Source organism: Bison bison, unplaced genomic scaffold (genome assembly GCF_000754665.1).
Source record: "Bison bison bison isolate TAMUID 2011002044 unplaced genomic scaffold, Bison_UMD1.0 scf7180017864483, whole genome shotgun sequence".
Lineage (NCBI taxonomy): Eukaryota > Metazoa > Chordata > Mammalia > Artiodactyla > Bovidae > Bison > Bison bison.
The window spans coordinates 3,309,746-3,335,341 of NW_011495043.1; the positions used below are offsets into that span (position 1 = coordinate 3,309,746).

At 41.1% G+C, this 25,596-nt stretch overlaps 1 protein-coding gene across 1 annotated transcript in view; it reads right to left on the reverse strand.

Annotated features, from left to right (window-relative positions):
* Positions 1-3,577: 3,577 nt before the first annotated feature.
* Positions 3,578-25,596, reverse strand: part of LOC105004836 (metabotropic glutamate receptor 1) — a gene marked incomplete at its 5' end in the record, with an annotated part of 49,045 nt that continues 27,026 nt past the window's right edge. The window contains one exon of the mRNA XM_010862573.1: positions 3,578-5,362. Within this exon, the coding sequence (XP_010860875.1) occupies positions 4,444-5,362 (919 nt within the window). The remainder of the gene's footprint in view (positions 5,363-25,596) is intronic.

The window sequence follows — 25,596 nt, forward strand, 5'->3', positions numbered from 1 at the left end:
AGTTGGACACGACTGAGCGACTGATCTGATCTGATCTGATCAGGGAAAGAGACATGTAAGTTATAATATAATCTCAGATGTGAATAAAATATGGGAATATGAAAGGGAGAACAGTCCCAATTGACAGTGACTCCTATGTATTATCCTGGGTTCTGGAGAAGAGCACAAATTCACTGGCTTTGTATGGGGGTCAATTCCCTGCTGAGTCACTTACTATCTAGGAGAATTTGGGCAAGTGCAAATTATTTTAGTTCTTTAAAATATTCCTATGGCTGTAGTACTGGGAAGATTAACTGAGAATGAATGCAAAGGAGCTGCAGGGACTTCTCTGGCCTTCCAGAGGTTGAGACTCCATGCTTCCACTGCAGGGCCTGGGGGTTCCATCACTAGTCAGAGAACTAAGATCTCGAGGGGTGGAGGTGGGAGGAGGGGGGACACTGAAACATTTCTGGCCCAGAATAGGTTTAAAAATATGTTGCTTCTCTTCTCTTTGGTGGCTACTCAGGATAGAAATTGTTGGGGTAGTCCCTCATACGTTTGTAGTATCTGAATTCCAATTTCACCATCTCCAAATATCTCCGTTGTGATGAAGCTTCTGGACTCTCCAAAGCAAAGCAAAATACTCACTCAGTTGTGTCTGACTCTTTGCGACCCTGTGGACTGTAGCCTACCAGGCTCCTCCGTCCATGGAATCTCCAGGCAAGAATACTGGAGTGGGTTGCCATTTCCTTCTCCAGGAGATCTTCCCAACCCAGGGATCGAACCCAGGTCTCCCACATTGCAGGCAGACGCTTTACCGTCTGAGCCACCAGGGAAGCTAAGCAGAGGCCTTAATGACTCATGATGATATATGGCTGCTTCTTTGGACTAAATATCTGAAATGTTATCATTTTCTCCTTTTCTTCCCCATTCTTTGCTTCTCCTTCTCTCTCCTATGGGTCTTCCTCATCAGACACCAAGCCCCCATTTCATAACTTTTCATTCTATTTTCTGGGCACAATGCAGATAACCCTGGTGTCTCAGCTCCGGATTCTGGTAGTTTCTTCAACATCAGCCTTTCTGGATCGAGGCTGCTCTTTCCATCTAAATGCACCACGATCTCATGGATGTGGCCCTGGTATCACCAAGTTTTCCCTTCAAATGACACTTGGTAGATGCCTTACTTTGCAGGTGTCTCATTCAGAGATGTGAATAAAAGAGGCTCCATTGTTTTGAGGACCAGTGAAGTCTCTATTGAAACGCAGGGGAATAGAAGTTGGGATGAGCAGGAGGTAAGAAACCAGGTGCCCCTAGAGTGTGAGCCAAGGGGAAGAAGGCTGTGGGGGGCATGAATGAAGCAATGATGGGGCTTTTGGATGCCTCTGTCTCTAAAGCTTTGCTGGCGATGCAGGAGTTTGTCAACCTCACACATTCTATCAAAAAAGCTTAGATGACAATGTCTGCCACACTACTTAAAATTTAAATTCTGGAGTTCACTTTAAACTGATACATCCTTCCTCATAATCAAATTACGCTCTGCTTTGTCACCTACCTGGTCTGTAGATTTTGTGTGGTGATCTCCAGCTTTCACCTAAAAGACGTGTTCTGAGCAAAATCAAACCATTGAAATTGTTTTTTATACCAGTCAATTTCTGTCATTGTCATGCTTACAAACTAGAGAGAGGGAACATACTCGTTTAATAAATAGAAAATATTTATTATACAGCATTATCAAGATTATTTGACAGAAGGCAGTAACGAGCCGAAGGAAAACACTTTCACCAGAAGCTAAACAACTTGTATAAGCACATACATTAAGGTGGAAAGTTTCTGCCCTTTTTGTATAGGGTATGTATGTGTACATTTCCAATTTTGAACAATTATGATTTAAGAGCTAATAATCTATTGTACTCAGGAAAACTTTTAATCATGGTAATTGTAGGCATTCAGAGTAATAATGTGACTGGTGTTGAATGTTTTCACCGAACATCTGAGACTAAAACCTCAGGACAAACTGACATAGTATTTGAATAGTAGACGTTTTTCTGATCTATTCTTACTTTAAAAGTTTCTGAATGCACAAGTTCTGATATTAAGAACAGATGTCAATGGCATTAGGATAAAAAACATGTTTCACTAATATTAGACTGTATACTTTCCCTTGCTAGTTTGCCAATTAGCAGATCATATATCAAGCACTAGAACCATCCATTTCCCTCATTCTGCCTCATGACAGTGAAAATGGAACTGAAATCACATTTCAGTCATGAGTCTTTCTATCAAAGGTGTAACAAAATAATTTTTTTAAAAGAAAAGGCAGTCTTTTCTTGATATAAAACTGACTACACTTGGCAGTAGGATATGGGAAGACATAAGAAATATGAGCCTCAAACATTGGAGTGGATGTTAAATTCTGAACAAATGATGCAGTGGGTATTTAAAGAGTCTAAGATCATTTTTGGCTGAGAAATCAGTAGCTTTAACATGAAGGAAGCACATTAAACGACTGAACATAAGGCATAAACAAAGATATTTAAGGGGATAAGATTCATTCCCAAATAATACAAGAATCAAAACAGCAAGAAAAATCTCTTTTATTGGAGGGAAAGGGAGGAGTAAAAATGAAACAGCTGGATTACACAGACATGGATATTACACACCACAAATAACAAAAAGAAATAGAAAAGCTAGGGCAGTGAAAATATATGAATGAAAGAACATGGAAATAAAAATGAAAAGAAATCAAAAAGTGAGGAATAAATAAATTGAAAAATTATGACAAGACAGTGGTTAGTGTATGCTTTAAGCACATATAGCTCAAGTAGCAGTGTAAAATTAAAAAAAAAATCATAAAGGAAACAGAAATAATGTAAATACTATTTCAATCTTATGTTTTAATAATGATGTGTGCAATTATATAAAATCTACCTTTTTCCTGTTACCCACAGTTTTTGTGAACTTTTAGTATAACAAATCTTCAAACCACTTCATTAATAACATATTTCCACATCATAAAATATCTGAAAAATAAGTTCCCTCTTAAAAGAAGAAGGACCATCTGAGCAGCATATGAAAAACATTTGACCAGAGCACTCCAACCTTCAAAGAGCTCCTGTAGATATTGATGATAATGGTATATAAAACATTACTGGAACATAAAAATATCTATACTATATCAGAGAGACAGTCTTCTAGTTGCAGTTAGATTGACATTACATTGCACAGTTTTTGTTATCACGGATATACAAGGACACGGGAACACATTCACTTGCTAGTTACAAGGACTTCGGTGACACTTGGAAAGAATTATTTGTCATTGAAACCAATAATAGCTGCTATGAGTACACCATTAAGTTCAAAGATAGATTTGTTTCTGTAGTACATAGGAGAAACAATGGCACCAAATACATACTGCATCTTAGAAAGTTCAACTGGTAAGTATTATTTGCTACAGTAAATGGAAGGTAACGATTTTGCCATGTGGTTTGTTCTCTTTAACGTAAGGGCAAAGGAGAGCCCCCTTGGCACACAGGTAAATCCGCAAATGTCTTCTGCTATTCTCAAAACAATCTCATCTGGCCTTTTTTTTTTTTTTTTTTTAAAGAAATCACCAATAAGCGAGCATCAGATGCGGGAAGCTGATTTTGCTGATTTTGTTCAAAGCCCCAAGCCTCTGCACGGGCCTGTTTCTCCTTCTGCCCTCCCTTAGCACTACTGATGAAGCGCTTTTGGTTGATGATTTTGCTCCTATTCCTGTTCTCCTAAATAGAGGAAAATCACAGAGCAGCAAGGTGTCCACGCACCTTTCTCCAAGTGTGACAGCAAGGCTGGCACTGGATGGGCGTGTGGTCGGTGAAGACGGACCCCTTTTGGGGCCAGTTCCCCCCGAGGGTCACGGATACCAGGGTTCTGTGGGCGCAGTAGGGAGAAGGGCTTGAGAAACGAGCTGCTGTCCATCACTGTTCTCTGGGTGGTTCCCCTCCTTCACCCACCTGCTCCCCCTGGCTCCACCAAGCTCGTTGGAAACACTAGGATGACGAGCTAATGATTAACTGAGCGGTCCTCCCCGCTGTCCCCTTCCAAACGGGCCAAGTTGGTGGGCATGTACATCTATGCGCAATGGTCCAAAGAGATTATGTGGGTTGGTTTTATTTATTTATTTATTTATTTTTTGCGATAAAAGTTACATACTATATGGGATTGTGCTTTGTCGGAATTCCCTTTCTTCCCAGAGAAGAGTTTTGAAGAATTCAAGACTCGGAATCCTCGCCTGGATCCCTTCTGGCTTGCGGATTCCAGCACCTCTTGCGCTGGCCTTGCTAAGGCGGCAGCAGCTGTCGCATCCTTGCCCCTCCACCTCCAGCCTTGGCTCCCCGCCCAGCTTCCCGCACGTCTCTCCGGGGGAGGTGCTCAGGCTCCCCTGACCGACCACCTCTGGCCTTTTCCCCCACGGGCACCTCCTCCCTACAGGGTGGACGAGCTCTGCTTATAGTCCCTCAGGATGACCGAGGCGTAGGTCACATTGGGAGGGGTGCAGAGCACCGACTCGGACACGGGGGAGCTGGGCACCGAGCTGCCCGAGGCCACCGAGTCGCGGAAGGGGGACGGGGGCGTCAGGGCGGGCGAGGCCTCCGGGGTGGGCTTGCTGGGCGCCGGCAGGTCCCCCTCCTCCTCTTCCTCCTCCAGCTCATCCTCCTCGGTGTTCCCTTCCCGCTCGGACAGGTACTCCTGCAGCAGCTTGAACCTCTCGCTGTCGTCCTCGTCGTCGTCTTCGCCGGGCGGCGAGGCGGGCTCCTCCGCAAAGGGGCTCAGCGGCAGCGGCAGCAACGGCAGGTGCTGCGGGGGCGCCGGGGGCGGGAACAGGGACCGCGCCCCGTTCCCCGCGGCCCCGGGGACGGCGAGCACCGAGCTGAAATCCGGGATCCCGGCGCTGAAATTGTTGACCACTCCCTGCAGCTGGTCCAGGAAGGATTTCTGCGGCAGCGGCGGCTGCTGGAGGGGCGGGGGCAAGCCCTTGGGGATGGCCGGCTCGGCCAGGAAGAGGGGGGTCTCCTCGGCCGTCAGATGGGGCGGCAGAGGCGGGGTGCTGGCCGCGGTAGGCACGCGGCGGGGTGCCGCCCTGGAAGGACTGCTGGGAGGGCTAAAGCCCACCGGCTGGGCGTCCTCCTCCTCCACGTTGTAAAGGGTCTTGGTGCTGGTATCAGAAAAGGTCAGGCTCTTTCCGGAGCCTTGGTAACTTTTAGTGAGGGGTTTGATGACGGCTGTTTGGTTGCAGGCCGTCTCGTTGGCCTTCACGTGCACTGAGAGCCGGTGCCACATGTGCTGACCTTTGGGCACCTGTCTTCCACCTGGTTCAGACCACGACACAGACTTGCCATTAGAACTATGAATAGAACAGAGATGGGTTTATTTGCGGGCATCTCACGCATGCAGGATAACATACACAAAGAACATTTGCAAGCCTAGCTCAAAGCAATTTGACTCCCTCCCACTGTATATCTGCCTGTCGCACACACTCCCACCCTCTCCCTTTTACCCATCAGACTCCAAAAGCTGCAGCCATCGCAGGTTGCTTCTGAAGCTGTGGCCAGGGATTCCATCCACCCCAACACAAGGCAGGACATTTTGACCCTGAGAAAAATTGTAGCGAAGAAGAGCCAGCTTGTTGTAGAACCAGCTATTTTCATTTAAGTCTGATTTCACAGCTATTACACACACACACACACACACACACGCTCAAAGGCGATGAAAAATTTGTTGCTCAGTGCAAGCTTTTGAAAGATCCCAAGATTGGCAAATTAAAAATCAAATCTTAGTCACACATAGACAACAGAGCATAATGACCATAACTACTGTCTCCCTTTCTTCTTGGTCCGTGGAACAAATTAAGACCCACGTATAAAACTACTTTCATCGTCCTGTGAGGTTGTAAAACACATCCTCTCAGATGCCCATTCTGATATGCAGATATTTCCTGTGGTACTAGATGCAGCATGGTCATGCACATGGCACCTGTACAGAAGGGAAAAAAAGGAAATGACAGAAAAACCCAGACCCATGCTCCACTTAAGAGCTTCCCAACTTTCGAGTTTCCTTTTATTTCAAAGCATTATTCCTGATGCATATGGTGGATCACAGTTCACTCATAGCAGGTAGCTTGGGATTTTCACACTGGCAACACTTAAGTAGGTGTGTTTGAAAGAGCTGGAACTGGCAAGCCCAGAAAAATATGAATATCCATATCCTGTTTTAGTGTACTTGCATAATTGATGCAAAAGGATAAGATTAAGATTCAGACAAAGCAGAAGTTACTGAGATCAAGACCTCTCCAGGGCCTTTTCTTCATTGATCATTGAGGAAAAAAAGGCTTAGCGCACCAGGGGTCCTACACCCTTCATGGGATCCTCAGGCTATGCTATGCTATGCTATGCTAAGTCGCTTCAGTTGTGTCCGACTCTGTGCGACCCCATAGATGGCAGCCCACCAGGCTCCCCCGTCCCTGGGATTCTCCAGGCAAGAATACTGGAGTGGGTTGCCATTTCCTTCTCCAATGCATGAAAGTAAAAAGGGAAAGAAGTCGCTCAGTCATGTCCAACTCTTAGCGACCCCATGGACTGCAGCCCACTAGGCTCCTCCATCCATGGGATTTTCCAGGCAAGAGTACTGGAGTGGGGTGCCATTGCCTTCTCCGGGGATCCTCATAAAGCCAACCAAATAGAATACATCTCTGAAAAAGAAAAAAATGAGATGCACTGTGTGCATATATGCACATTCAATTCTGTCTGTTCTAGTAACTCTGGTCTTACTTTTGGACTCTTAGTTTATTTTCCGTATAATTTTTAGCAGATGGTGGTACCTTACCATAAGGTACTATTAATAACAACAGTGTTAATACTTAAATCAGGAAATAATTCTTTTTCAAGATTTTGCTTTTTCTTTTATCCATGAAAACAACAGAGGAAGTGGCACAATGATGACACATTTTTTGACATTAAAAGAAAAACGGAAAATGCATATATTTTCTTAGGTGGAGATGCGAAATAGACTTTTTCATATCATAGTCTTTTGTTTGGAAAACAGGAAATGATCAATGGTTAACATAATGGTTTACTTAATCATTTTGAAAATACAAGAATGAATACTTTAAAAATTATGTGTGAATGCCACATATATGATGACGGTAATGTTTTGACATTTCAAATTTTATAATCCTGAAAAGTCAAGTGAATCAAATAAGTACAGATTTGTGTAGAAAGTCTGATATCAATTCTAGAAAATTCTGCATATAAAAGTTCTAAAATAGATATAATTAGCTAAATTTTCTTATTGGGAAGAAGGTAGTTTCTCCATATAGCTGATAATCTATGCTATATTTTTAATTGTCAGATAAAAAATCTCATCTCAAAAATGATATAAAAATTAATATTTCATGCAAGTGTATGCTTAATGTATTCTCTAAGGATTCTAACTGCTTATGAATGTGAGATTACCGACTTATTAGGTTCTATACAATCTTGTTAGAATAGCTAACTCTCTCCCGAGGTGAGCAAACTAAATAATAAGCTGGTGGCGTTCCTGCCAGGAACAGCCAACCAACCAGCCAAAGCCACGACCAGAATCCACAGTTCCTCCTCTGAATTTGAAATTCTGGGCAAGCTCACCTCCCACTTTCCTCTTTCCTAATTTCCTCCATCTCCCACTCTACTTACACTGTTTCTCTCTTTATGCATTTAATATGCCTCTTCCAGAAAGTATAAAACTGCCTAGTCGCCTCTTGCTTTGCTTAAATATGCTTTAATATACTTTCCAATGGCAATGATTTTCAGCCCTTTCAATGGCAAGGGAAACATTTTTTCCTTCTCCAAATGCTTGCCTCTCCATGCTCATTAAGAAAATCACTAAACTAAAAGGCTGCTCATGTCTTCATTTATTTGTATATGTGTATGTGTATGTGTGTGTGTTTTAAAAACCAATTCCCTCCAGAGCTAGTCTGACCTAATTCAATCAGTAGGCTTAGATAAACAAAACGTTGTCCAGTTTCCATATATGCTAACAAAAAGGGCAACATTGTATTCCTGGGACTGAGTTCACCCCCTTGCTCACTGACTTGCCTTGTCTTCCTCCTTGTACAGGAGTCCTCTATCAGCCTCTGTTTAAATCCTTTGAAAGGTATTATTAATCATCTTGCAGACAGAGATGATCACAGTTCAGTTCTGTTTCATCCAATACAATATTTATTCTTGTGAGGGGAGATTTCCACCCCAGCAGTCAAAGTTAGCAGCTTTCCTTCCCCTCAGAGTCTTGCTCTAGATTTTCTGTAAAGTACTGTTTAATTAGAAAACAGTCCTAATGCCCTAGGGACTTTACCAGATTAAGAAAATTAGATTAACCTTTTTTTTTTTTTTCAAGGACAAAATAAATTGCTTCCTAAAAACCAGAGATATTGGAGGGAAAGCATCATTTCATAGAAACTACAGCACAGGGTATAAACTTTGGTCCTTCTGCATTAGTTATCTTTAACCTATGGTCAGCAGACAGCTTGAATGGTCCATGAATCTACATGTGCATTAAAGCATTGTTTTTAGGCTAAATCAATATTATGTCCTTGTAGATTATGTGCTGCTATTTTTAAATGCAAAATGCTGTTATTGATAAATTGTACTTCTAGATACAAGTGTAACTAAGTTCTGAGAAGCTGTTTTTGGTGTGTTTTGTGTTCAGGCTAATAAAGGTACAATTACTATCACAGGTTCAGGTGAGTATTTGATAACTGTTTTGGTATGAAAAGTGATTATCCTATTTGAAAAGGTTAGGAACTCATTGCTGTGATATTAAGAAGAGAAAAATGTATAAAATATGGGGCAGTAAAAAGCAATAAATACATTATAAAGATGCAATATTACTATGAAATAATACTTTTATTTAATCCAAGGTAGCTTTAATACCTTGTCTTTTAAAGCTGCCGGCTTCTTTCTTCTATTATTTAATGTTACTTGGTTCCTTAATCTTAGGAAAAGCAATCTGATTTAGAAACACCACAAAATTGTCAGAAAGCACCTTGTCAGAAGATACCTTGAGTGGCTAAATATATTTACTGATACTGAAGTAATTGGAGGAAATTGCTGTTAGGCCTGGGAGGGACTAGAGACAGGGAGGATGAGATTTCCACCCCACAGGCAGAGCTCAATTCCAGCTCCAACCAGCTCAGGATTTTGCTTTGGTTTGGTTTTTCTTTCATTAGATAAGTGTCACAATCCCTCCCCCCGCCCCCCAAACAGAAGACCCTCTATTTACAGCACTTTAGAGAAGAGTTGGAAGTGGGTGGTGTAAACAGATTAGTATATCTTTGGCATTCAGAGTGATCCTGTCTGTTTTATTTGTTTCTGTAAGTACTAGTTACATCTGCAGAGTACGCTGCTCTCTGCTCCAGAGAGGCCTAAAACGGGAATACCAGTGGGTGGGTGTTTGAGATCCGGAGGAAAGCATCCTGCACAAGCTGCCTGAGGAGGAAGCTTGCTCAACACCTGTCTCCCTTATGTCCAACTCAAGTCTCTGCCACTGGGCTTAATAGCCACACAGCAGACAGAAGGATGGCTTCCAAGGAGCCCAGGCAAGGCGAGGTCTTCCCTTGAGGGGGGAAGTCTCAGTCCTGGGAACCTGAGCAGGGTAACATTTGTTTTCTTTGAAAATGAAAATGGAAGCAGGAAATGCCACTGGGTCATAGAGTGGAGAGAATGGCTCACTAAGAAAACAAACCACAGCCACAGGCTTGCAGACAGCTCTGCTGTGACCCAGCAGCTGTGGCCGGGACATGTGGCCTTCCAAGGAAAGGCTGGTGTTGCCCTAAGGGAGACCTGCCTGGATGGGAGGCCAGAGCTGCCCTGTCCAGGTATCTCACCTCCGTGTTCTTCAGCAAGCTGGTACCAGAGTGCAGCTTGAATAGTGATCCTTGTAGCATCTCAGGCATTGGAAACTGTTTGAAACCATTTGAGTCAGACTCCTGTTTTCTTAGGCAACCCCAAGCTAGTCTTCAATACAAAGAACTCCCACTAACTCCAGCTTCCCTTCTTGAAAGCTTCCTCCCCTAAATCTGCCTATTCAGTATAGATTCTCTGGAAGCTTCTCTGAACATTCAAAATTTCTCATCTTATTGAATCAGCACTGCTTATAAGGTAGAGAATTTCTGAATGTGTCGGTGAAGACAAATGCTTTTTAATATTATGAGAACATGGAAGTTGCTGCTGAGATGAAGCCTTAAGTAACATTGTGAATTTTATCCCTCTCCTTGGTGATTCTAACTTCATCCTAAGCTGGTCAGAAAATCATTTGACTTGCTGTAATTTACAATGTTACAAAGTCTAAGTGTACAATCCTCCTTTGAGAATCTTCAGATCAATCACGTTGAATATCCTAAAGTTATATGATTTGGGATAAAAGACAAGATAAATAAAATAAGCTTGCTTTTATTAAGCATTGTGCCTTCTCCAATAAATTAATAAAGAAAAAGACATCTACAAATGAAATTAGCTCATGAAGGTCAACAGAGTATGGAGGAGCCCATAAACTTTGTCCAGGTTTAGGGTCTACTGTCTCAAGAAAACTGACAAATATATTTCCAACTGAAGAGTAGAATTCTGATGGCTTCTGAACTTTTTCTTTATTTAAGACTTTTTTTAATGTGGACCATTTTTAAAGTCTTTATTAAATTTGTTACAATATTGCTTATGTTTTGTTTTGGATTTTTTGGCTGCAAGACACATAAGATCTTAGCTCCTGGACCAGGCATGGAACCCACAGCCCCCGGCACTGGAAGGCAAAGTCTTACCTACTGGACTGCCAGCTAAGTCCTTAGATTTTTTTCTAAGTATATTTTAAATGGCCTTTGGCCGAATGTAATCATGACTGCTGGGTGAGGAAAGAAATTCTGGTGCCGTTTATTTATGACAACATATTGGTATAGCAGTGTTGTTTTAGCGGAGGTAAACCAGCTGTAGTTATATTCTTCCAGGAAGTATAGATGAGCCTAGATTATGTTCCTTTTGAAGAAAGTTCAGATGAAGCATTATAGTTTATTCTATGCTCCATGCTTCCAGATTTATCACTTTAATAGCAAGTCCCTTGATGCTCTTCAGCCGTACCTGGAGTCCTCACATTTGCCCTGGAAATACGGGGCAGCTGCATTGCTCTGCAGGGCCTATTCCTCACAGGCAGGGGAGATCCAGGCAGACCTTAAAGATCCATAGGCAGCTTTATTTCTATCACTAGTCCTTTTGCCTGACTTGTTCACAAGAGCTGTGGAAATCGAAGGTCTCAAAAAGAACATATATATATATATATATTTGGGGGAGGGTGTTGGGGGACCAACTAAAGGCTAAAAATAGCCAGTCTTACACTGTGGTGCACAGCTTGGAAGCTACTAGTTTCTTCCTGATCCTTTATTGTCTCCAGGAAGCTTGAATAGTCTTATTTCAAAACTTCTTTATCATCAACCTGTTTGCTTTGCTGACTGCTGCACTATTTTTTGTCACCTACCACGGATGGACCACTTTCCACCTTTGTTGTTTTTAGGCACTCACCTTAAAGTCATGAAATGTTAGGTGCCTCTCCTCTCTCTCTGGCCCTGCTGTCATGACAGGACAAGCACGTCTCCTAGACCCATCAATTCCTTTTGACAGGCAGCCAGCAGCTGTCATCATCATCAGGATGTCCTTACTGTGTCCTTGATCAGACTCAACCCTTGATGCAAGAAACACTCAGTGCTTTTGGACTTGGGAGAATTAGAGAGAATGCATCCTGGAAGACGAGAGAGGCTCTGATCTCCATATGCAGAGTCCTCCCAACCGCACCTATTTCCCTCTAAGGGTCAGTGTGATTTGATTGAAACCACACTTGTTCTACTGGGGCCTTTCCAGGGGACGTCAGAACATGATTTCCCAATGCACTCCACTGAGTGAAGAGAAGAGCCGCTAGGACCCCGTTCACTGGGCTCCATGGCCAGGCTTAGTAGCAAACATTTGAACAAACTGGGCTCTTCTCATCTGAAGAGCTATTTGAGCCACAGACACCTCATCAGGGAGCTCCCTTCTGCTGCAGGAATGTGTACCTTTGACTCTCCCAGGAGTTTGAAGGGCTGTAAAGGAACAGCTGAGAATGACCACAGACTCCGTGCACAATGAATTGAACATGGTTTATGTTCTTTTGTTGACTTAAAGAGACACTGTCAAGATCTAAAGGTCAAAAATTGGACCAAACATGCACCGTTTTTATCAGATGGATAGAATCTGATAAAAGCACTCCGAATTCTGGGGAAATAATTCCTTTCCTTTTGCAAAACTCATTTTTTGGGGGGACTCACAAAACTTTTGTTTTGTGCTCCCCGGGGGATAGGAGGCACCTAGCAGAGATGTATCTTGGTGCCCACCCCCTGGCTCCAACTGACATCATGGATTTATTCCATCCAAATTATGGCTTTACTTAAATGCAGACAGGATCATATCAAACATTTGTGCAGCAGCAGCAAAAAAAAAAAAAAAAAGAAAGAAAGAAAGAAAAAGCAAAGAAAAGAAAAGAGCTCTGTTTGCCCAGGAGAAGCTGACAAATTTGTAAAGGGGAAAATTCACTTTCAAGCTTGTGAGTGGGAGTCACAAACAAAAGTGAACCTCTAGAATGGGAAAAAGTGTTGCATCTTGCATGAAAACATAAGAAAAAAAGCAGAAAGACTAACAACTTGACAGTGTCCTTTTAAGAACGATGGACAATCAAATTAAGGCAGTCGTGCAAACCATGGCACGTAATGGCTCCTCGTCCTTGATGGCATGCACCACTTCTGTTTCCATGTCAGAAAGTAGAAAAACCCAGGAGAGAGAAAGCAAGGGGCAAACCACTCTATTTTCCATGCAGCTTCTCTTACACATTCACTGCAGTGTGGGGGTTTTCAAAGCTGCACATGTGCCGACGGACACTGGCTGGTGGGCGAGAATTCTGGCTGCCTCTTCCTGAGGATTGAAAAGAAAAAGATACCCAGTGAGTGAGTGGTTACACATGTACATAGAGATGGCAATCACACCGCTCAGGCGGTGCCTGGGCGGGGGCAGGGCCGAACCTGCCTCCCGAGCCTTTCTCTGGGTCACTCCACCTCCAAATCCTGCATTTTCCTTGTCCTGTCCAGCTGTGTCTTACTGCCGGGACCAATTCTGAAAGTCACATCAGCGGAGTGCATTCTTTCCTTTACCTGGTGGGACCATCTCTTTTCAAGTGGCAGATGCTTTTTTTCTTTTTTTTTTTGCTGTGTGTATGTCTCTCCCAAATTGGCTCTTTTCCCTCCAATCTTGATACCCTCCTTTATTCTTAGAGGCAGTGGATTCCATCTGAATCTTCCAGCCCACCACCCGTCTTAAAGAATGCTTACAGATCTACATCTTACACTGTGACTTTTAACTGTAGTGCTAATTTGACTCCATATTATGTTATCATAAAAGGAGTGCTGTCACTTCACATAAAGTCATAGGTACCTCTTGGCCCTCACAAGATGGAACATATCCAGAGGTGGAAAGAAGGGAAGTGGCAAGAGACTGGATGAGCCTCCCTCCAGGGAAGAAATTCATCTCAGTCCCTGGTTGGATGTCTCTTTATATAGCACAGTGTATGGGTCTGGTAAGTGGAGAAGATCCTTGACTAGACGTGTAAAGGCTGATGTGCTGGCCATGCACAGGTGGCCTTTTCAGCATTTGTTGGAGTGAGGCTACCTGGATTTCCCACAAGTTAAGGAAACATGAGCTTCCCTCTTTAGAAGTTGGTGGGACAAAGCCATCTTAGTCTCATTCCATATTAAGAGGGCAGCCAATCACAGAAAAGAATTTGGGAAGAAGATGCTAAAGCAGAACCATCAGCAGGTGCAGTGAGTGGTGTGGATAAGACTGCAGTCATGAAATCCACTATAAGGCTTTCTCATAAATGTTCTCTGCCAATCATCCTTGGGCCAATCTACCCCAAGATCCTGGTGACAATTATCCAGTGTTAATCAGAAGAGGACCACGACAGCTCCAGGCAAATCAAAGGCATTTGCCAACCTTCCTATCTCTCTTTCCTATCAAAGCAGGCAGAAGAGGGGAAGTTCAGAAGAGGGAAAGAAGAGGCAGAAAAAGATTTCAGGCTGAGGCCTGACATTGTTCTGGGAAGGAGAGATGTGAGTTTTGAGATCTGAAACAAGAGCACTGTGGAATGTCTCTTTAATACCTGTAAGCAAGGACTCTAATCTGAATGTAGAAGGTGAGAAAAAAGATTTTTCATAGCACAGTTGAAGGTGAAGGAGAAAAATAAGACTGATCAATATGTACATTTCCATCAAGTTTAGACAATTCAGTAAACCATTTGAGAGTACACGATCTATCCAGGAAGATCTGAAATTCTCATCCAGAGGTAAGAACTTGAAATACTGGTATAATTTCATTTGCACCGCACTAGTCCATTTACTCAAGAAAATTAGACAAAGAGATCATGTTTGCTATTGAATAAATCAAAGCAATATGACACTTAATTTGCCCACCTGCAGTCACAAAGGTCAAGAAAACATTAGTCGTAGATGCCCAGAAACAACAATATGATGTTTGAATATATAAACGAAGTTATTGGCAGAAAACGGCATTTCATCCGTAAAGTATTAAAAAACAATTTCATTTCTCATGAAGGCAGAAAAAACACTCAAAGCATTTGGCTTTGCCTTGCTAAATTGCCTGATCCCCTTGAAGCCTCCAGTTAATTCTTTAGATAATGTCCATATGTGGCCTGGCCCAATAGTATAGGAAGACAGGACCCTGGCAGAGCTGATTTCCTGGCCTGTGACCAACATGGACACCGGTGGGTCTCTCATCAGAAGGGCTCTGAACTCAGGGTTTAGTGTTCTCAGTTCATCTTTTTGAAATTCACAAATAATTTTATCACTTAATTTGTGTTTTATAAGTGATGTTGCATGAGGAAACAGAGCGCGTATGGAGGGGTTTAGAGCTTCACCTCACGCGTAGTCCCGGCTCCCTGGACAGGTTTTCAGCTTCTTGCTTCCCTCCCCACCCCATATTCTTCTACTCTGGCTTGGTGACCAAAACCCATCCAGCCTTCCACTACCCACCCCTGCCCAATGATCACTGCCACCCTCCTCCCGTGCCAGGCAACCGCCGGCATGGATGTGGGAAGATCAGATCAGGATTTGGCAACAAGGTCTTGTTACCCCACAGCATCACAAGGGAGCAAGTGGCCGCAGCCATCTCCTCCCTGTTCTGGCACATCCTCTGTGCATCTGGCAAGTAACAGGGCAGGGATGAGCCTCGTACCCCTCCTCCATGCAGGTACCTTGCCGGTCTCTGAGGTGGTGTTGCAATATCCTTGGGGGTCCCCAGTCCACCATGAGCTGGGGCATGAGGCACTGGAAAAGGGGAGTTGCCCAGGTTTAGTTTCTGCATGGCATCTACCCAGTAACTGGCTGGAGGGGAAGCTGGCTGAAAAGAAAAGGCTTTGTATTTTAGTACCGTTAACATTTTTCCTTCTACGTTTTCAACCCGGGGCTCCAGGTCTTCATTTTGCACTAGGCTATGCAAATGATGTAGCTGGTTCTGTCTGCTGAGATGCATGGATGATGATAAAAAGCATGGGGAAACATCCTGGCAGCTTAGAGGCTTGCCCTGCTGACATTAGCACAGGTGCACACAGTATGGCATGCCTGAACAGATCAGCAGTGGTGTCTCCTGGGAACTGAGGCAGGAAGCTCCCCTCTGTAGTTGACTTGAAACTACCCTTGCAGCTATAGATAGCTCCGTGGTTCCTTTGGGGGCTTCAGCCATATTGACAGCTAAACTCTTTGCAGTAATTCCAAACAGTACCAAAGCCATCTTTACTATTGATTGACATACCTGAAAAAAATGACAGCTTCTTCTTCATGGTGCCATTTCTTTAGTCTCTGACTTTGACTTTGTGTTGAAGTGAAATGTAAATGATCCATGTATACAGATGTTGCTGTTATGTAAGAAGTGGATTATTAAAGGTTACAAGTCAAAAATTGAAAAGTCTGATTCCAATGTGGCCATTTTATCAACTGAATAAAATCTGAGTGAAGGAGCTGGACTTCAGGGTATTTTTAGCAACTGTAGAACCACATATTCAACCAAGCCCAGAGTCCGCAAGCCAGAGTAAAAGCTTGGAGGGAAAATGCAGCATATGGGGGCTTGTCAAATATAAGTCCCAAATCTGTGCTGAATCTTTTGGCAGAAATTGTGGATTTAATGAAACCCCAGAAGTTTAGTTAGAAAGATTCATCTTCAGTTTCTTCTGGAAGTGAATTTTTTTTCTTTTCTTTCTCCTTCCATGCTTCTTTTCTTCCTTCCCTTCCTTTCCTCCCCTCTTCTCTTTCTTTCTTCAAAATCCCTTCTAGTTGTGCACATAGTTTCTCCCATCTGTTACCATCGTCCACATAATCTTTCTGGTGAAGATTCTTGAGAGTCCCTTGGACTTCAAGGAGATCAAATCAGTCAGTCCTAAAGGAAATCAACCCTGAGTACTCACTGAAAGGACTGATCCTGAAGTTGGAGCTCCAGGACTTTGGCCATCTGATGTGAAGAGCTGACTCATTGGGAAAGACCCTGATGCTGGGAGGGATTGTGGGCAGGAGAAGAAGGGGATGACAGATGATGAGATGGTTGGATGGCGTCATCAACTCAATGAACATGAATCTGATCAAACTCAGGGAGATAGTGAAGGACAGGGAAGCCTGGTATGCTACAGTCCATAGGGTTGCAAAGAGTCAGATACAACTTAGGGACTGAACAACAGCAACAACATCACTCTTTGAGTGTACTTAGTCTCATATGCTTTGCTTTCATGTGTTATTTTCTTTACAGCAAGTCACCCATACATTGGTTTCTATGCTAAGAACTATTTTTTACGTCAGCTTAAGATGTTGTTACAGACAAGTCTTATTCATTATAATATAGCAATAAGATTTCAGGCCAAGGATTCAGGAGACCAGATACTCTCCAACTGTGTATTTGCCTCTTTCAGACTCAGTTTTTCATCCATAAAGAAGGATTGTTGATACAGTACATGTGAAAATGCTTCCAATAGCAAAATGCCATCCCTGCTTAAGACATTACTAGAAATGTCCATGTAATTCTCCAGGCAAAAATGCTGGAGTGGGTTGCCATCCCCTCCTCCAAGGGATCTTTCTGACCCAGGGATCAAACCTGCATCATTTATGCCTCCTACATGAGTAGGTAAATTCTTTACCACTAGTACCACCTGGGAAGCCCAGAATACTGCAGGAACAAAATACAGACAAAAGATGGATATTTTAAGTCTCAGTGTGTATTTAAGTTAGACTAATTCAGAGTATCTCAAACTTCACTTTGTTTTACTCATAAATTTTAACCACTTGCCTTATTCAGGAACTTTAATAACTTCTAGTACAAAATAGTTTTCTCTCTAGAATTGTTTCCCCCCAAAACACATGAGAAATATTGAATGGATGTATCTGGAGTGGGTAAAAGCTAGGTACAGAGCCAAGCTAGCTGTCTGTGTCTGAATCTGCATGTCTATGACAGGTTTGGAGGTGAGTCGTTTAGCAGAGATAAAATGGTCTATACAATTCCAGATGGTCACCATGGAAATAATGTGGCAGCTGTCCCAAGTAATCATAAAGATTGACAGCAACCACTCAAGACCATTTTTGTAGAAGATATCTATCTTTTTTGTTATAAATGGGATAATTTGTACCTCTGACTGCTTTCCAGAGTCAAAGGCATTTTTCTATTATCTGAATTTAAATATGTGTTTCTCAGCGTTCATGCATCAGAGTGGAAAATAGAGCTGACTGCATATATAGACCCTATTGTAACTGGTTATGTTTTACTCTTCCTTATAATACCTGCACATCTAACTTAGTATGGTAAGGGTTTTTCCTATAAACACAATAATGTAGTATAAAATATTGTTCTATTTTAGAATATTTAATTGTAAAGATTTCTAAGTTAATAAGAGACTATAGAAAATGAGCTAATAAAATTCAACTCAATTACCATCATAGGTTTGTCAAATATTAACATTCTGCCTTATTAGGCTTCCTTTTCTTTTGAAAACATCAGGTTTAAATTTGAAGCACTCTGTATTATTCTTAACACCAATCCTCTTCTTTTCAAGAGAAAATTTGGTATATATCATACTTAGCATATACTAATACCTTTTCAACATGTATAGTTATGCATTAATAAATATTATTACCATTGTGATATGATTTAGCATGTTATTAGATTTCACATTCATAGCATCACACAATATTTCCATTCAGCAATCTGCACTTTTTTGCATAGTATTATGTTAATATACATAGCTCTAGTTCATTAACTTAAAGTAAATTGAATAAATACTTCATTATCAAGAATATAATCAATTCTCCTACTGATGGCCATTTAGGTTGCTTCCTATATCCTGCTATTTTAAGCAATATTGTAGTAAACATTCTTGGTTATATCTCCTTGCACACATATGAGAAAGCTTTTCTTTGGTGTGGATTGAGAAGTAGAGTTGATGGATTTTTGCAAATGCACAGTATTCTTTCTTATATACTACCAAATTGCTCTGCAAAATGCTTGCAAATTTTACAGTGCTATTTGAGAATCCCTGTTATTCTTTCTAATTCAGTTTGTTTTCCAGACATCTTTAAAATTGACTCTTTATTAAGAAAAATGTTTTAAATATATGAACATGGAAAAATGCTAAAATGAAACCCATCTTCCTATTAGCCAGCTTTAATAATAGTCAATATGTATGTGAATCTTGTTTCATCTATACTTGCTATTTATTTTAAAGCAAATCTAAAACAGCGTCATTCCATCCATAAAGAATTTAGTATATACGCCTGCCATACAGGTACACAATTTTATAATAAAAGGAAAAATATTTCCCAAAGGAAATGGCAACACACCCCAGTATTCTTGCCTGGAGAATCCCATGGGCAGAGGAGCCTGGCAGGCTACGGTCCATGGGATTGCAAGAGTCGGACATAACATAGTGACTAAACCACCATGAAAGTACATTAATAGTGATTTTTAATATTTGATATTAGGTTTTCCAGGTGGCTCATTGGTAAAGAATCCTCCTGCCAATATGGGACTCAGGTTTAATCCCTAGGTTCCCTGGATCAGGAAATTTCCTGATTGTCTCTATATTTTTGAAGTCTTTATTGAATTTGTTACAATATTGTTTCTGTTATGGCTTGGGATTTTTTGGCCAAGGGGCATATGGGATCTTGGCTCTTGGCTTTGGCTCCTGGATCAGGAATTGAACCCACATTCCCTGCATTGGAAGATGAAATCTTAACCACTGGATCACCAGGGAAGTCTCATCTCTATATTTTTATTTTACTTTTGATTCTCAAATCACCATAGAAATAATATTTATGTATCATACTTTGTCAGTGAGTCTTATGTCTTTTTTAATCTATGGATGTCCCCTCTTCCTTTTTGCTTCCTATCTATTTGTTGAAGAAGCATCCAGATTATGAATTTTATGGATTGTGTCTCTATGTGTCATTTAACATGTTTCTCTGTTACCTGTATTTCCTAGGAATTATAGTTAGATCTGAATTCTTGATCCATTTCATGATCAATTGTATGGAGAGAGTAGTTCATTAGAGGTGGTGTTTTCTCTCTGTTATACCATATGGGGAAGACTATAAATTGGGTCTTCTAGTAATCACATTAAGACTGATCAGTGGATTTAAGGCTGTCAGCTTAAAGTATAGATTATAAAACTCCCCATCAGTCTTTCATATAATTGTTTTAATAGTCATTGGTGACATTATATAGATCAATTACTTTTTTACAAAACAATAAGATAATGCAATTATCATTTTATGACTCTTGAGAGTCCCTTGGACTGCAAGGAGATCCAACCAGTCCATTCTAAAGGCGATTAGTCCTGGGTGTTCTTTGGAAGGAGTGATGCTAAAGCTGAAACTCCAATACTTTGGCCACCTCATGCGAAGATTTGACTCATTGGAAAAGACTCTGACGCTGGGAGGGATTGGGGCCAGGAGGAGAAGGGGACGACAGAGGATGAGATGGCTGGATGGCATCACCGACTCAATGGACATGAGTTTGGGTGAACTCCAGGAGTTGGTGATGGACAGGGAGGCCTGGCGTGCTGCAATTCATGGGGTTGCAAAGAGTCGGACACGACTGAGCGACTGAACTGACTGACTGATACCTTTGGTAGCTGTTAATTAGATTTCTTTGTAAAAGAAAAAAAACTTATCAGTTACTTAATTCCTCTGAGATAAAGTTCAAACAGAAAACACAAGTTATATGGATGAGTCTTATTTATCAACGCTCAGAGTAATGATTTCGTTTTCTAACACCTCTAACAGGGATCAGTGTTTCACCTGTGGGTCTGTTTCTATTGTCTGTGTCCTTTGTGGTATTTTTGGTGTTGTTACATGGCTCTCACTTTTCCATACCTAAACATATTTTATAAGATAAGACATTATAAATATATAAAATAAGATTCTATAGATGTTCTAAATGTCAGGGAATGTTTAACAGGAGGATTCCTATGTGCTGTTTCTCACAAGTCCTTTGTTTCTTTTTAAGTAACAGTGCTGCTCCCAGGAACTGAGGTCATTATGTGAGACAGGCTTGAATCTCCTTTAGTAAACATTCTCTTTACAACAAAACTGCTTAGTCTCCATCCCCTTTCTTGAGATATGGATTGTCTCCTGACCTTGTGACCATTATTAATCCCTTGTTTCCTTGGTAACAGTTGCTGTACATTTGGTTTTCTGATCTTTATCATTGTCAAAAGAAATTTCTTGTACCACAGCCTTTATATACTCACAGAGAAATCATTAAAACACCTTTGCTCCATCAGAGCTTGGGTCCCCGTGTTTTTCTTTCTTTCTGTCTCTCTCTCTCTCCCTCCCTCCAGCTCTCTCTTTCACTTTCTTATCATTGACTCTGGACTGCCAGGTCCCAGTCCATTCAAGGACCCCAACAATAAATATATAAAGATTCTATAGATGTTCTAAAGGTTCTGAGTTATCTCTACCAGAGTTGCTTCACCATTTTTTTTTCTAAGTAGAGTGGGACATGTGTGTTTGCAAAGTCACTTCAGTCATGTCCAACTCTTTGTGATCCCATGGGCTTAGCCTGCCAGGTTCCTCTGGTCCGTGGGATTCTCCAGGCAAGAATACTGAAGTGGGTCACAATGTCCTCCTCTAAGGGATTTTTCTGACACAGGGATCGAACCCACATCTGTTATGTCCCCTGCATTGACAGGCGGGTTCTTTACCACTAGCACCACCCGGGAAGCCCAAGTAGGGTGGGACAAATCAACCTAATCCAATCAGGAACTGAGCTGAGCAAAGTTGCTTTGCAGTTTGTATAGGAATCAGTCTATCATAGGGTATATCCCTTCACGATTTTTAACTGAGCATCTTCACAAATTTCCCCTAGAATTCTAAAATGTTTAACAAGATCTTGATTAGACTGCAATCTGTATTGTATCTTGCATCTCTCCTGTGATCTTTTTCACTTATTATGTAACTTATTGATTTTACTTCTTATCTCTAACAGTAAACAGGTCATAGTTTCTGAGGGCAGGATCCACGATTGATTTACCATCGCATACTGCTTTAATCCCCTTTTATCTGTCTAATTTTTGGAAATAAAAGAAAACCATGTAATTTTTCATTCAAACTGATTACTTTTAAGAATGAAGGCAGTGCTTTTAAAAATTATCATTAAAAAAAGCATAAACTGGGACTTTCCTGGGCATAGAGAGACATGTGATCATCTATTTGCAGTAAGTATTGAATGAATGGTTGAATAAACAAAACAGGATGAAACATTCCTTATATGAAAATAATACAGAAATAATCTCGAGCTCCTTTATCACTTTGGTAATTGCAGGAATATCAAAAGCATGTATTGTTTTTGGTAATAATTCCTAAATTAATTCTCATGCTTAATATCAACTGTCATAAAATCTCCAGCAAAATTTACATTAAAAAATTAATAAAAATAATGTGTGTGTGTGTGTGCAAAAACTAAACTATATATAAAAATGTTAATGATAGTTTTTCTCTGTGTATGGGTAGAATTGCAGGTAATTTTTATTCGCTGTCTTGTGTTTTTCTGTATTTTCCAAATTCTCAATTAATTTTTATCACTTTTTAAAATATGTAAAATAAGCTATAACTGTTAGTACAAAAAGAAATTTATAATACATAATTCAGAAGTAAAATTCCCTCTTCTTTTGGCTTTATCCCAATGAACTAAGGTATTATATGGGAATTTTGAATATATTTTCTTTTGCTGAAAAAAGTTAAGGTAAAAATCCTAAATTTATATTCAAATATATGAGGAGCTACTAAGTAGAAATCACAGAAATTTGAGAGAATTCCCTGGCGGTCCAGTGGTTGGGACCCTGCACTCTCAGTGCTGAGGGCCTGGGTTCAGTCCCTGGTTGGGAACTAAGATCCCACAAGTCATGTGGCCAAAATAAATAAATAATAATTAAAAACAAATTACGGAATTTGGAAATTCATACTAATATTTTGTAGGTCCTGAAGTCTTTCTTAATTCAAAATTCTGGTAAATTTAGTCTTTATACTGTACATAAACTGCTTTATTTTATATATATTCTCAATACTTATTTTCACATGTAGGCATCTTTATTAATGAAAAAGTAAAAGCTCAAAATTAGAAAAAAAATTACAACTTAAAGTACATAGAAGGAAAAAAGAAAACCCTGGTGTATTTCCAGATAAACTTTAGGTGCCAAACTGACAAAGTGAGTCTTTTGTATTATTTTGCTCTGATTTATCACAGGGAGTGAGGGAAAGAGATGATGAAAACAACTTGCCTAAAACCAAAATTGTCACCTCAGGATGTTTTGAAACAAGACAGAAGACAAGATTATTACTTTGGTAAGAAGCTCAAAATTAATGATAATGAAAAAGAACTTAGTTGACTTAACTTTGTGAAGTTTTTAATATCCTTGACTACAGCATTAATATTAGATATGGTTTTCATTATCATATCTGTTTAAGCAGAGGTGTTAATATCATCATGCCACCACCCAGCAAACCTGAAAAGAAACTGATAGACAATTATCATAGACAAATAGACAATAGACTATCATAGACTGATAGACAAATATCATGTAATTTCTTTTACAGTATTAGAAGTTGTCATCATAGCCTTAAAAGAAATCTTGGCAGTATCATAACATAAAGATTATGATAAACCTCATAACTTGAGAAAGATGAAGGGGAAATATTAAAATTGGTATAAGAGGACTTCTGTTTCCAGGTAAGATGTAATTCCTTGGCATAAACTAGCTCCCCCACTGAAAACAACTACCAGAAAACAGTAAAATATTTTGAAAAACCATTTAAAGACATTGAGAAGCTCTCATGGCAACCAGAATCCAAGAGACTAATAAGTCAGAAAAAAGAGAACTTCAGAGAGGTAAGGAGACAATCTTCAAGTTATTTTTTTCCATTGGAACATTCAATGATTCTTGATACAGAAGAACAGATTCAAAGAACAGGTTCAGAGTGCAAGCAGAGGTTCTTAAGTAAGAGGTAATGAATAAGTTTCAGAAACACTTGAAGATATTAAAGAGAATCTCTAAAAGTTGCCTTTGGACAGAAAGTCATGTGAGGTTGGGACAAACTGGGAAAGAAGGATTGACATATATACACTACAATGTGTAAAACAGATAGCTAGTGGGAAGCCGCTGTATAGCACAGGGAGATCAGCTTGGTGCTCTGTGATGACCTAGAGGGATGGGATGGAAGTAGAGGAGGCAGGCTCAAGAGGGAGGGGATATATGTATACATATAGCTGATTCACTTAGTTGTACAGCAGAAACTAACACAACATTGCAAAGCAAGTACACTCCAATAAAAAGAAAAGAAAATACACAGCTACAGTAGGAAAAAAGTACACAATTTCACATTTATGGAATAAGAACAGGCAAGACTAATCTATGGGGATGAAAATCAGAATAGAGGTTGTCCCTAGTCTGGCGGGTTACAGTTCATGGGGTCACAGAGTTAGACATGAATGAGGGACTAACACTTTCACTTTTCTAGATAGTGGAGGTCTTCCCTGGTGGCTCAATGGTAAAGAATTCGCCTGCGATTCAGGAGACGAGTGTTCAATCCCTGGGTCGGGAAGATCCCCTGGAGAAGGAAATGGCAACCCAATCCGGTATTCTTGCCTGAGAAATCCCATGGACAGATGAGCCTGGCAGGCTACAGTCCATGGAGTCAGAAAAGAGTCAGAGTCGAATGCACCTTAGTGACTAAATAGCAATGACTAGATAGTGGGACAGATTAGAAAGGAACACGAGCAAGATTTCCAGGGTGATGGCAATGCTCTGTATCGACTGATTTTTAGTTACAGAATTTCAATTGCATTTTCAGGAAATTGTGGGAAATTATGTATAGGACTATGAATAAAAAACTGCATATAAGTAGGAAAATACAAAAATTAATAGTTACTTGCTCTCAGGGAATCAGAAGAAGGGGTGGAGAGTTGCAAGTTTCAGTATTAAAACATTTGATGGCATTAAGCCAATATAGTTTGCGTCATCCTTTTAGTCCTGGGAATCATCTTGTCATTTGGACCTAAGTTTTCAGAGCCCATGTGTCACCATCTCCTTCCCTCGTCTCTGCATCAGAGAGCTCTATGGCCATTTCCAATGCTTGTTTGAGTAACTGCTTTTCTCTGCTTTTGGGTCTTATCAGTCTCCCTCTCTTACACAACAACCACATCTTGGGTGTGATAACACATTTAATCTGGTAACTGTTCATGTATTATGGGCTTTGGAGCTAAACTACCCTGAAGTGACTGCACATCTCCACCTACTCTGAATTTCTGTGAACAATCTTCCCTTCTATTTTTACCTCTTAAGCAATTTGCTGTGTTCACTCTCTTTACCCACAACTGTCAAAACCCTAGGTCAGGTCACTATAATTTCCTACCAGCCTCCTCCCAGAGCATCCGAACCTGCACCTTGCTCTCCTGTGTCCTCCACACTGAGCATGAATTGCCAGCTCTAGAGCACAGTTCTCACTAATGACAGTGCCCCCTGCTTGGTGACTGGGGTGGCCTTCCATTGCTCAGAGGACGAGAACCACACTTTTGAGGTCCTTATGGAGACCCTGCCTGATCTGGTCTGAGCTGACCCTTCTCGTCTCCTTATCATACTTCCCTGTATTCTCATCTCTGGCATCCTGGAATTTTTTGACTTCCTTCAGCCATCAGTGGCTTTTGTTTTTTTGGTCTTTTAGCTCAGAGCCTTTACACTCTGATTCCTTGACTTGTCTGCCGCACTAACTCCCTTCCTGTCCTCAGTTCAGTTCAGTTCAGTCGCTTAGTAGTGTCCGACTCTTTGCGACCCCATGAATCGCAGCACGCCAGGCCTCCCTGTCCATCACCAACTCCCAGAGTTCACTCAGACTCATGTCCAACGAGTCAGTGATGCCATCCAGCCATCTCATTCTCTGTCGTCCCCTTCTCCTCCTGCCCCCAATCCCTCCCAGCATCAGAGTCTTTTCCAATGAGT